The sequence below is a fragment of the Leucoraja erinacea genome, chromosome 12 (assembly GCF_028641065.1).
Source record: "Leucoraja erinacea ecotype New England chromosome 12, Leri_hhj_1, whole genome shotgun sequence".
Taxonomy (NCBI): Eukaryota; Metazoa; Chordata; class Chondrichthyes; order Rajiformes; family Rajidae; genus Leucoraja; species Leucoraja erinaceus.
Genome location: NC_073388.1, coordinates 25,072,253 through 25,086,139, shown reverse-complemented (window position 1 = coordinate 25,086,139; position 13,887 = coordinate 25,072,253). Strand labels below are relative to the sequence as shown.

The following is a 13,887-nucleotide window of genomic DNA, read 5'->3' as shown; positions in this document are numbered from 1 at the left end:
TAAACACTTTGTTGATGGAGATGGTGATCGACTAGAGCATTTGGCAAATGTTTCTTGCCACCATCTATCAGCTCATGCCTACGTTGCCTTAGGCCCGTTGCAAGCAGATGTGACCGGCTTTAATATCTAAGGAACAGAACATCACCACTCAAACCTTTATGTTTGAAATAACATTGTTGATGAGGCAACTGAAGATGCCCATTCTAAGGACAATGACCTGGAGAACCGCCGACAGAAATGACTGACCCAATTAACAACCAGATCCATCATCCTTTGTATAAAGTATGATTCCAATGAATGAAGAGAATGAAGAGTCCCTTGCCCAGAGTAGGCAAATCGAGGACCAAATGACATATGGTTTATGGTGAAGGGGCTCGATCATTATGCACCTAGATTTTGGTTGCACCTGCTGCTTCTCCATGCTCTTCTACATTCAACAATGGTTGGTCTGTAATAGAAGATAGGAGGTGACCAATCTCAAGGATGCCTTGTTAAATTGCCGAAACAATTTTGAATCTTTTCACAGTGGTTGTGTCATGGGAAATTATAAAGTGTGTTGATGGTATGAAAATCCTCTTGATAAATGTGCTTTGAACACACTTACCAAGATTGACATGGACAGATACATTTGTAGACTGCCGAGGGCGAGTTGAAGTAGCTTCACCCCTCATAATATGTAAGAAGGAACGGCAGATGCTAACTTACACCAAAGATAGACACAAAAAGCTGGAGTAACTCAGCGGGTCAGGCAGCATCCCTTTTTTCCAGAGAGTTCAGCCCTCACAATGGTATTTTCAATTACCTGCTGCAGACTCAGTCTGTATCTAAATACCTCAAAAGAGCCCGGCTGGACAGTGACTCGATCAGCATTTGCAGTGGTTGTTGAAGTCACCCAACAGAGTACATTCTGCACCATTCCTACATGCCCTGTTTCTTCTGAGTAATGCTCAACATGGAGAGGCAGGTGCAACTAACCAGAGTGTTACTTTGCCCATCTTAATGTTGGATAAATCCTAAATCAGAACACCAAGATTTATTAAAACAAGCAATTTGTGATTAAATTCAAATTTTGCTCATGACACACACCTTTAAGGGCAGTAAATATGTAAACGCCTTTTCTAGTAAACCAAACAAAATTAACCTGTAACAATTTTGAGAACACACGTCTGAAATGTTTTATTTCTATCATCATGATTTTGTACTTATCAAAAGAAAAACATATTTAAGGGTTTAAGGGTAGGGTTAGGACAGAAATGCTAAGAAATACCTCAGTAATTATTAGGGAATGTCCAAATTATTTGTTAACGTATCAAACAGTTTCCATTTATTTCAGTTCAGTGCAAGGGAATCATTTGGGGAAAATGAAGAAACAGTGCATTATTGTTGTGTTAACATTTGACTACAAAGCTGCATTCAGAGTCAAATCCCCGGTTTGATTAGTTGGAATGACTCAGCTGTAAGCAAGGAAAAAAGCCTATTGCAGTCTTACCTCATGATCAGGAATCTCTGAAGAGATAGTTTTTCCCAGGATAATGGCAGTTAGGTATGTCCAGCACCGTGCTGTGTTAGCATGGTTATAGCCCCCTGTCACCACCAGAAAAACAAACCAATGTAGATATATCTTATGAGACAAAGCCAGAACTGTAAATATTAGTTCTTATTTTAATACTACTTCACTACCATATTATGTATTAAAGTAGGTTATCTTTGAAGATACATTGCCTATCAATTATTTTGTCTCTCTTCTTTTTATGCTTTAACATATATTTTCTGAGCTGGCACAATGTGTTAAATCATCAACACATGGACATGCAGTAGATCTTTGTTTGTTTTATCCCTCCAACACCTGTGTGATTCATTAACTGTCTTAATATCAAACAGAAATTTTGAAGAAGCCTTCACAATAACAACCTATTATGTAGTCACAATATGGGTCTGTGTCTGCTGTGGTTTACACTGTGAGCTACTGATTTTAATTATATCTTTGTAGACAACTGCCAAGTTAATATCAATGGTAGACAAAATTGCTGGAGAAACTCAGCGGGTGCGGCAGCATCTATGGCGTGAAGGAAATAGGCAACGTTTCTGGCCGAAACCCTTCTTCAGACTGATGCAGGGTGGGGGGGCGAGAAGAAGAAAGGAAGAGGAGGAGCCAGAGGGCTGAGGGAGAGCTGAGAATGGGAGGAGACAATAAGGGCTACCGGAAATTGGAGAAGTCAATGTTCAGGCCGCTGGGGTGCAAACTGCTCAAGTGGATTATGAGGTGCTGATCCTCCAGTTTCCGTTGGTGCTCACTCTGACAATGGAGGAGGCCCAGGACAGAAAGGTCGGATTCGGTATGGGAGGGAGAGTTGAAGTGCTGAGCCACAGGAAGATCAGGTTGGTTAATGCGGACCAAGTGGAGGTGTTCGGCGAAACGATCGCCAAGCCTACGCTTGGTCTCACCGATGTAGATCAGCTGACATCTAGAGCAGCGGATGCAATAGATGAGGTTGGAGGAGGTGCAGGTGAACCTCTGTCGCACCTGGAACGACTGCTTGGGTCCTTGAATGGAGTCAACGGAGGAGGTAAAGCGACACGTGTAGCATCTCTTGCGGTTGCAAGGGAAAGTGCCTGGGGAGGGGGTGGTGCGGGTGGGAAGGGAAGAATTGACTAGGGAGTTAGTTACGGAGGGAGCGGTCTTTGCGGAAAGTAGACGGCGGGGTGATGGGAAGATGTGGCGAATGGTGAGGTCACGTTGGAGGTGGCGAAAATGAAGGAGGACTATTTGTTGTAAGTGACGGCTAGTGGGGTGGAAGGCGAGGACTAGGGGGAATCTGCCCTTGTTCCGAGTGTGTGGATGGGGAGAGAGAGCAGCGTTGCAGGGTCAACTCCCCCTCCCATTCCGAATCTGACCTTTCTGTCCTGGGCCTCCTCCATTGTCAGAGTGAGCACCACCGGAAACTGGAGGAGCAGCACCTCATATTTTGCTTGGGCAGTCTGCATCTCGGTGGCCTGAGCTCTGACGTCTCCAATTTTCGTTAGCTCTTGCTGTCTCCTACCCTTCTCAGCTCTCCCTCAGCCCTCTGGCTCCTCCTCTTCCTTTCTTCTTCCCGCATCCCCCCACCCTGCATCAGTCTGAAGAAGGGTTTCGGCCCGAAACATTGCCCATTTCCTTCGCTCCATAGATGCTGCCGCACACGCTGAGTTTCTCCAGCAATTTTGTCTACCTTCGATTTTCCAGCATCTGCAGTTCCTTCTTGAACAAGTTGATATCAATCCATTCTTTACCCAAATAACTAAATGTTTGATAGTTTTCTAGAAGTGCTTTTATTTTCGTGTATGAATTGTGAGACTGACAATCTTTGCATGCTTTCAATTACAACTGAGACATCTACCCATCCTCTCAGTGGGGTTTGTAAAGCTAAGCCACATCAAGAAAGGGGAAATGTTAAAGAGAACAAAAACAAGGACACCAGCCCTCTTTTATTCTCTCCTCCTCTTCCCTCATCATCTGCGCATGAAGATTTGTTTGTGCCAGACCTCTACCACTTTTAACATTCAACCTAAAACACCATCCTCCATTTGTACATGGCTGGAGAAATATTATGAATTGAGATTTGTAAGCTACTGTATAGTCTTTCTGATGAAGATTTATCTCAAAGACATCTGAAATGAATTTATATCAAGGGTAGGTGTGATACCACCGCAGTTGGACGAATAACGGGTCATAATATGTCAGAGTATAGGAGGGAGATTGATTATCTAATTGAGTGGTGTCAGAACAACTATCCTGCTCTCAATGATAGTAAGGTCAAGGAAGTAGACTGTTGAATTTGGGAAGGGTAAGCAGTGAAACCATGAACCTGGCTTCATCGAACGGATAGCAGTCGAGAAAGTCAACAGCTTCAAGTTCCTGGTCATACATCTCTGAGGATCTTTCGTGGGGCCAGTACATTGATGCATTCATAAAACTCATCAGCACCTCTACTTCCCAAAACGATTGAGGAGATTCAGCATGTTGTCGATTCATTTCTCGAACTTGCAAAGATGTCGGGCAGAGAGCACACTGACTGGTCACATCGGGGCCGGAGTGGGTAACCCAAACACCTAGCAACAAAGGAGGCTGCAGAAAGTGGTGGATATTGCCCAGTCTATCACAGGTATTGACCTCACCACCATCAAAGAGATCTACTGTTGTGTCTGGTATCCGATTGTGATGAGCTTTTTCCAGTTTCTCCCTTACAAAGTATTTATTTTAAGGGTGGACCCAATTCGCCTAATGGGAACTGAGTAAGAGAGAGATATAAAAAAGACAAAGTGCTGGAGTATCTCAGTGGCTCAGGCAGCATCTCTGAAGAACATGGATAGGCAATGTTTTGGGTCAGGACGTTTCTTCAGACTGATTGTAGTAGGGAGGGAGAAATCTGGAAGAGAGGTGGGGGCGGGGGGCAGGTGAAGGGGGGACAAAGTGTGGCAAGTGTGGATACAGGTGAGAAGGGATTACAAGCTAGTATTCAGTAGGAGAGCAGGTGGAGCAGGGATTTGTCGATAGAAATGACTGATCGAGCAAGTTGAAATGGCTAAATGGTGGCAGTTATCAGCACAGTAAGTTTGTGGTGTAACATATTAATAATGCAAGGTTGCTGGACCTGGGGAATAGGCCAGACTTATACGAGTAGTATTAGAAAATTTGAGCCAACATGATATATAAAATAAACTGGAAATGCTTGAAAAAGCCAGTCAGGCAGCATCTTAAAAAACAGAAAAGAATTAATGTTTCAGATGAGAGATTCTTCATCAAATCTAAGAAAGAGAAAACAAATTAGTCTAAGCAACAGTGATGAATGAAGGGTTGGGGGAATAGAACAAAAGGAAATGTCTCTAATAGAGTGAAGGCATATGGCAGGTGAAACCAGGCTGAGCTAAAACAACTGCGTAATTTGTTGCTAATGTAGTTCTGGCATACTGGGGCATGCCTAACAGACCAGACTGTACACAGACTTCAATCCATAATGACATAATTACTTGGAGGTTTTTGCTTAAAAAAAAATAATTCTAGCTGTCAAGGTATACATACTTATTTTGAACCTCTTTGTTCCAACCAACAATATAACAGAAGCGTATCTATTTGCAATTACTTCCATATTTAATAGCAAACATCCTTTAGTAAAATGCAAATGAACTCACCTCCTCCCAAGATCAGAGTTGGCAACTCCCAGTTCAGTATGTAACGCAGGCACTTTCCCACTCCTACTGGTGTCAGATTAAATGAGCACATGGGGTCTCCAGCAATGGTGTCTGCTCCTAGCTGACACACTACTGCTTCAGGGTTAAATGAAGAATAAACCTCTTTCAACACACTAGAGAGAAATAAATAATGAACAGATATTAGGGGGTAATAGATATGTCCTGCATTTAATGCATCACAATCATATATATTCAGTGACTTTCTCATATTCATTTGGTAGGAGACACCTATCTTGACTACTACTCCGAATCCATTTATGTGGTCAGCCTGTCATCAAAACTATACCAGATTGATTATATCTTGTCCATACTAATACATTAAATAGAAGAGATATATGGCTGGGCAGATGATGTGTTGTAAAAGCAACATGTAGTAACTGGTTCAACCCCATTGTGGCTCATGCTGCCTGTAGCTGCAGCAAGTGTTGGCAGCTCAAGACACTTCAGCCCAGAGCTGATGAGCTGGAGCCTGAATTTCAGACAAAGTGAAACATCAAGGGAAGTGGGGGAAGGGGGTGGCAGGTATCCAGACATTGCTCTAAAAGGTAGTTACACTCCAAAATTAAATTAGTGATTTTAATCAGCTGTCAGCAACAGGAGGATTAACTGCTAAATATGCAGGAGTGATCCAGAGGTCAACTTTGCAGGAATCTCAGCCTTTATCCTTCCCTAATAGATATGAGGTTCTGGTCCATGTTTGGACATAGGTAGGGACCGCAGAAAAAACGTACAAATTGTACAGAGCCTTGTAGCACAGATGGGTCATACGATGTGGAAAGAAAAAAGAGAAATATAATAGTTGTAGGAGATAGTATGGTTAGAGGAACAAACACTGTTTCCGGTCTGGAGAGGAATTTAGAGTGGAAGGGGAGGATACAGTTGTTGTGGCCCACAAAGGGACTAATGACATGGATAGGACTAGGGAAGAGATCATGTTGAGAGACTGAGAGAATCCTGGGGTATCATTGGAAAGCAGCATCATACAGGTAAGAATGTCCTATACTGGGGACATACCACCTCATATGTGAAACATGACCGTGGGTGTGTTATGGCCTGGGCATGTATGGCTGCTGAAGGTACTGGCTCACTTATTATCTTCATTGATGATACAACTGCTGATGGTAGTAGCATAATGAATTCTGAAGCGTATAGACACATCCGATCTGCTCAAGTTCAAACAAATGCCTGAAAGTTCATTGGCCAGCGGTTCATTCTACAGCAAGACAATGACAATTCTTGAGTGGATCACACCCGGTCTGAACCCCATGTATTTTAAAACATACTGCTAAAGCATGTCCAAATTGAGCTAAGCAAATTGTCAATTCTTGAGTGGCAACAAGTCAATCACCCCTGAAATGGGGTCGAGAACCCGATTGAGCAGTGTGGTGTGTACCTGCTCCTCAACACCTTTTATATAGCTGAAGAGAAAACTGTGTGAAGGGGACGGATTTCCGCCCCCATATTGAGGAGGACCTGAAACACCAGCATAAACTAAAGATGAGCCTCAGCTAACATACAGAGACTGGCCTCGGCAGAGCATACACCAGCTGCACAGAGAGAAATAGGGCCCAGCCCAAATCGGGTGATGACTTCCATGAATTCCCAGACTTCATAAAGGCAGTCACTGTTTGCATGATCAAAGGATATGCAACTAAAAATATTACTTTCTAAATTTACATGAACATTGCTGTACACCGGCAGAAGGATGATGGTGCGTGCCTGAAATAGTTGGTATGTGACTATGTATGAAACTGACTGCTGTAATTTCTACATGGTGAAACCAAAATTTATAACAATGGCCTTTATTAAAATCTGACAATGTGCACTTTAACCCCATGTGATTTTTTTTTCTATTACAAATCTCAAATTGTGGTACAGGCGCAAATAAATAAATGATGGGTTTTTGTCCCAAATATTATGGAGGGCACTGTATATGCCTCAAAGTGATGGTGTTAATATTTTCTTTTAATAGTTGACTGGACGCAATAAACCTCCTTTCTCCATGCTGGCATCTGGAGCGGATTATACCAGTGTAAAACACAGCCATTCCGCCTTCAAGGACTAATTGTTTACAGGTTCGACAAATCTTTTTCATCGTGGTATTGTTTATAAAACATTTCCATGTCTAATAATATAAAATCATAATTAAAACAGTATTGTATAAGCAACATGCATATTTTTATGAAATATATTGCCGGAACAAATTCTCATGAGGATTCAAACTTGTTCAACAGTTTGGAAGGTCTAACCCTTAATATTTTCTGTAACTACAATAAATTCAGGATGATTGTGCCGCATCAGTAGGAAATTCTATTAACAAAGCAATTCTTTTAAACTATCGCATTGATTGCAAACATTGTATTTGAATGGCAGCGTGACAACTGTTTGGGAGCAATTATTACTGCTGACAGTTACTGACAATGCACGTCAGCTAAATTACCCGGAGAGATGGAGTCATTAACATGGAGCACTGGTTGCAAGTAATTACTGAAGTCGATTGCTCAAGGCAATTGTAATAACAACAGTACAGATTCAATTATCATCACAAGATTCTGGTTAAGAAGTGTTGCAGTGCCCAACATAACAATAAATAGGAATTCAGTCACTGGTCTGGTGTATATCCTTGGTGGCGTTACAGGCTGCTGGTTGTTCAAAGTCACCAAGTTTAACTATTAAAGAGAATGGGATTAACCGTAGAGAAGTGGATGACCACTAGCATTAATCTGAGTTAATTTGGATCAGTGATCCCACTACTTTGGTAATAATACAAAAAACTAACATATAAACAAATAAAAATCAGCCCTCCAAGCAGGTATACTTAAAGACATTAGTAACATCTGTGTTTTCTTCTCAATACTGTCATTGACTACGAGAGAGAGAGCGAGAGAGAGAACTAGTTCTGCGGTTTCTAACACCAAATGTATGCACATATATTGGACTTTTGAATTTCATAAAATTATGTAAGAATTCATGCAAGAATGCAAGTTCAAAATCTTTACAGCAGAATGGCCCATATCAGTTTCTTGAAATCCAAAAAATATATATATTGTATATGACGATGGTGAGACCGCATTTAGAATATTGTGTTCAGTTCGGGGCACCATGTTATAGGAAAGATTTTGTCAAACTTGAAAGGGTTCAGAGAAGATTTACGAGGATGTTGCCAAGACTAGAGGGTGGGAGCAATAGGGAGAGGTTGAGTAGGCTGGGTCTCTATTCCTTGGAGTGCAGGAGGATGAGGGGTAATTTTATAGAGGTGTCCAAAATCATGAGAGGAATAGATTGGGTAGATATATGCCCAGAGTTGGGGAATTGAGGACCAGAGGACAAAGGTTCAAGGTGATGGGGAAAAGATTTAATAGGAATCTGAAGGGTAACATTTTTACACAAAGGGTGGTGGGTGTATGGAACAAGCTGCCAGATGAGGTAGTTGAGGCTGGGACTATCCCAACATTTAAGAAACAGTTAGACAGGTACATGGATAGGACAGGTTTGGAGGGATATGGACCAAGAGCAGGCAGGTGGGACCAATGTAGCTGGGGCATGTTATCCGGTGTGGGCAAATTGGGCCAAAGGGCATGTTTTCACGCTGTATCACTCTATGACTCTATATCCTTTGTGGTGATTGGTATCTTATTCAAGCTGGATGCTATTTCTTTATTTCAATTAGTCCAAAGGCTATCCAAGCTGAAAATTATAAAAACAACTGGACTAAGTGGGAGGGCTGGTCCCCCAAAGCAATATTCCACCTCTTCACCAATTCCAATATTGGTGGCTGCAGGGGGGGGGGGGCGCTTTCTGGAGCGCTAGTATGGGTGTTGTGGGCTGAAGGGACTAGTTTCCAGAAGGCTAGTATGGACATTGTGGGCCGAATGGACTTGGTCTGGCAGCTCAATTACTCAGGGCTGGTGGGCTGGCAGCTCAATTACTCAGGGTTGGCAGTTAACTCACGGCTATTCCTTTCAAGCAGAGTGCAGGCCACCAAATTCAAATTCATAGCATTTCAAGCAGACTACAGGCCACCAAATTCAATTTCATAGCATTTCAAGCAGAGTGCAGGCCACCAAATTGGCAAACAACTCATTGCATCGTCATTAAGGGCTAACAAATCATTTATTGTAGGTACATTGCAGACTCACAGTTCAGTTGATTCACAGTTTAGAATCACAGTTGTGGACTCTCCCTAACGATCTTCCAGAATGACTGACTCGCGTTCAGGCATCTGGGGTAATATAGTTCTGCCCCTCCCCAGAGGGGGTGTTACCTTCATCATGGTGACTGACAGGCGAGAGGACCAATCAGCTGATCTCAAGATTTTTTAAACACTCATAACTTTTTTATTTTTCATCGATTGGAACAATCCTCGGGGCTGCCTCAGCAGAGGACTGTGAGTAAGATGGCCAAAAATCATAGCGAAATATCGTAGCGTTATTTTCTAAAATCAATATACAGCACAGACAGGAAGTGGTCAAGATGCGACTTTTAGTTATATAGATGTTAGGTTGGGATATAGGAGAGAATCCGTTTTTGTACTGCTTTTCATGTAAAATCCTGCAGATAAATTGCAAAGCACTTACTGAATTAGCCAATACGTTCTTAAAACTATTACTTTGGGGAAAAAATATACTTTAAATTCCATGTTTTTGTTGAGTGTTCTTACAAAACATTTCCCCTTTATTTGAACTTTCAGAATACTCAAACAAATAGTTAATAGATAAATCTATTCAGCTCTTCTGAGCTTGTTTCAATGATTTCTATTCTCACATACTCTATACAGGTATTTTCTGTGAACTCTATAACAAAATGCACAAGACAGGACTATATTTTTGGTGAGCACATTAGTTGTTAGGTTGGGATATAGGAGAGCTGCAAGAAGTCTTGGTTAACAGCAAGAAGTCTTGGTTAACAGATCCACTGAAATAATTGGTTGAAGCATTTGAATGGGGGACAAATATGGGAAATATAGTGGAACTTCACCATGTTTTCTATTCAATTGTATGCAGGTGACAGACATTTATATTGAGCTTACATGAGAAATCAAAGAGGTAGGAAAAACAGTCTTAGAAAATTAAAATTATTTGTTTCTCCCAATGGCAAGGGTAAAATTCCAACTTAAAATGTATGTTCCCCAGCCACTTAATTTAGTTAATGATCCTATACAATTTCTATGGTGCAAACCTACATCAACTTCACTCAAATTGATCAGCAATGACACGTGTAGTAAGATCAACGGTAAATTTTGCTATAAAAACATAAAATGCTGGCATCATTGCAAGTCAGGCAACATCTGTAGAAAGATAACAGTTAACTTTTCAGGTTTGGAACTAGGAAAGATAGAAAAATCATTTTTAGCAGCAAAGATTTTTTTTGGGAAGTGGGGGTAAAACAGGTAATATTTCTGATAAGGCGAGATCAGATAAATTAAAGCAGCAGTTACTAACCCTTTATGCTTCTTTGTCTGTGTTATGTGTTGCTCAAAACAAGGCTGTGGAACATGGCCTGCTGGCCAATCTATTACAATGGAACGAGAAACAACCGATCAAACTGGTGACAGGAAATAAATGATCAATTCTGATACAGAGAGAAAGAGGGAGTTACCTGAAGTTTACAAATTCAATAACGTGTCCAGAAAGCTGCAACATGCCCTAAAGGACGATGATGTGTTCAATTGTGCAGAAAGGCCACAGTCTGAAAGGCCAGAATGGAAGTGGGATGAGGAATTAAAGTGGCAGGAAACCGAAAGCTCAGGGTTGGTCCTGTAGCTGAATGCAGGTTGGGGTGTCCAGTGTAACAAGAACACGTTGTGAATACCCAATGTAGTCCACTAGATGTGAGGAAGTACGTGGAATGCTGCCTCATCTGGAAAGACAATTTGAAACCTTGGATGATGGTAAGGAAAAAGGTGAAAGAATAGGTATTGCATCTCCCGTCGTTACAAGGGAAAATGGAATGCTTCATCTTATTTTGTGGTGCCTTGTCATTGGCTTCTTTACCACATAGTTTTACTCTAACAATCAAAACTAAGAACTTGCAGAATCTAAATATGTCCTAAATCTCTGTGGAAAATGTACTACTGTCTAACACACTACTCCAACATTGAGAAGCACTTCTACACTCTTTTTATTTGTGTAAATTTACTATTACAGCTCATGCTACACTCCTGAGTTTCAAGGGATGGCTCAGTTAAATGTTTAGGCAGCCCACTGCTTCTGTTATCAATAGTCTACTCTTTTGTAGATGCATTCCATGAACCACACTGACTTCCAGTATATTAGTCATCAATAAAAAGATCTTTAAAGATCTTTCAGAAATTTAAAGTATATGAGTTGCACACCTGTACAGGGATTCTAACCAAACTACAAAGTACAGAAATGGGTTTTAAAATTGTCATTTTTCTCAGTTAAATGGATATTTTATGAGATTTTATATTCCTCTGAAATCCAGTAAAGTAATTTAACCTTCTGGCTATTCTATACCAGAGTGCCTTAATGTATTATGAACAGTAATTGTTTTCATGATCACACCGAGTAATCATCTTTCATTAAGTGCCTAGAGATCACTTATTTTTAAGGGCAAATGTGCAGATCATTAGCTATAAAAGCTTCAATCAAGGAGCTGGCATTCAGTTCTACATTATTTACTCATTATTACACTAATAAGAACACAAGCTGCTAATAATTTCAACCTTCTACATTTAAACGTACTTGAAAGAAAAGCCCTGTTCACATTTAGCTTTCTTGTCATTCAGTCAGGATGAAAGGCAGAAAAGGAAATCTTGTCTCCTTCATACATTGCTTGCCAATACTGTTAACAGGATAAACCTCATCAAAAGGATAAAAATAAAGATCCATCTTCCAGTATTTGTGGACTGGTTAACCTGCAAATCTTAATTGTGACATTAGGGCATAATCAATTTAGTGTTAACAATTTTAACAAATCCATTAAAATAATAGTCAGTGGTAACTTCCAAGTTTCTTTATTGATTGTGAATTATGTTAAAGAAAATTTAGCTCTCTGTCAAACTTTACACAGATATCAAGTTCTATCTCTAGCCACAGTACTAATGAAGCGACACAGAGATATAATAAAATAATTTACATGCAAGAAGACGTGTCATGAACTGGGATAAGCCTTTGAAAAGGCGATTTTAAAATACACTATTTAATTGTGTATAAACAACAATTGTTAACGATTATTCATTATTTAATTTCCAAATATTTGCTCTTTAGTTTAGAAATTGGATCACATAGCCCTTTTTTGTGCTACTTAATTCAGAATTTATTTTGCCTAGAGTAAATTACATTCATAATCATCCCTGTATGAATTTGCAGCAATTGCAGAATTGGACCAGGAACTTCCTTTCAATCTATGACCCTGACATTTTTTCTATTTTTAGGTATAAACCCTGTCCTGATGCGGGCTCTTGACCCAAAACGTGAACATTTCCTTTCCCTCTCGACAGATGCTGCTCGACCCGCTGAGTTCCTCTAGCAGTCATATAATCATACAATACAATACCAACGTGACATCGACTGGACCTCAAACGTCCACATAGTGACCATTGATGAATGGTTTCGCGAGAATTAGAAGTACAATGGATACTATTATTTGGATTTAGCTGAGATATCAAGGGCAACTAAGCTCATGTCACAGGAGTAGAATTTTACCCATCGAGTCTACTCTGCCATTCAATCATGGCTGATCGTGCCTTCTCCATGTAACCCTTGACACCCTTTTTAATCAAGTACCTGTCAATCTCTGTTTTAAAAATACCCAATGATTTGATCTCCACATCCGTCTGTGGCAATGAATTCCATAGATTCACCACCCTCCGAGTTAAGAAATTCCTCCTCATCTCCTTTTTAAAGGTACATCCTTTATTCTGAGGCTGTGCACTCTGGTCCTAGACTCTCCCATTAGTGCAAAGACCCTCTCTGCATCCACTCTATCCAGGCCTTTCACTATTCGGTAAATTCAATAAGGTCTCCCTCATCCTTCAAAACTGCAGTGAGTACAGGCCCAGAGCTCATCATACATTAGCCTAATCATCCCAGGGATCATTCTTGTAAACCTCCTCTGGACCCTCTCCAAAACTAGCACATCTCTCAGATATGGGGCCCGAAACTGCTCATAATACCCAAAATGCCACCTGATCAGGGTCTTATAAAGCCTCAGCATTACATCCCTGTTTTTTATATACCAGTCCTCTTGAAATGAATGCTAACATGACATTTGCCTACCGATTCAACTTGCAAATTAATCTTTTGGGAATCCTGCACCAGCACACCCAAATCCCTTTGCGCCTCCAATTTCTGAATCCTCTCCTCATGTTGTAGTCTACACCTTTATTCCTACAACCAATGTGCATGACCACACACATTGCCATGCTGTATTTCATCTACTTCTTTGCCCACTCTCGCAACCTGTCCAGAGCGTTCTGAAAATCCAAGTAAACAACATCCACTGCCTCTCTTATGTCTATCCTGCTAGTTACTTCCTCAAAGAATCCCAACAGATTTGTCAGGCAAGATTTCCCCTTCACAAAACTATGCTGACTTTGGCCTATTTTGTCATGTGCTTCTATGTACTCAGAAACCACATCCTAAATAATGGACTCTAAAATCTTACCAACCACTGACGTCAAACTGGCCTAAAGTT

The 13,887-nt window shown here is 40.8% G+C and overlaps 1 protein-coding gene across 1 annotated transcript in view; it reads right to left on the bottom strand.

Annotated features, from left to right (window-relative positions):
* The window catches only part of hdac8 (histone deacetylase 8), an 81,279-nt gene that overhangs the window by 10,920 nt on the left and 56,472 nt on the right, over positions 1-13,887 (bottom strand). Inside the window, exons 8-9 of the mRNA XM_055643868.1 lie at positions 5,170-5,342; positions 1,490-1,584 (exon numbers count right to left, since the gene is read on the bottom strand). Coding sequence (XP_055499843.1) covers positions 1,490-1,584; positions 5,170-5,342 — 268 coding nt within the window. The remainder of the gene's footprint in view (positions 1-1,489; positions 1,585-5,169; positions 5,343-13,887) is intronic.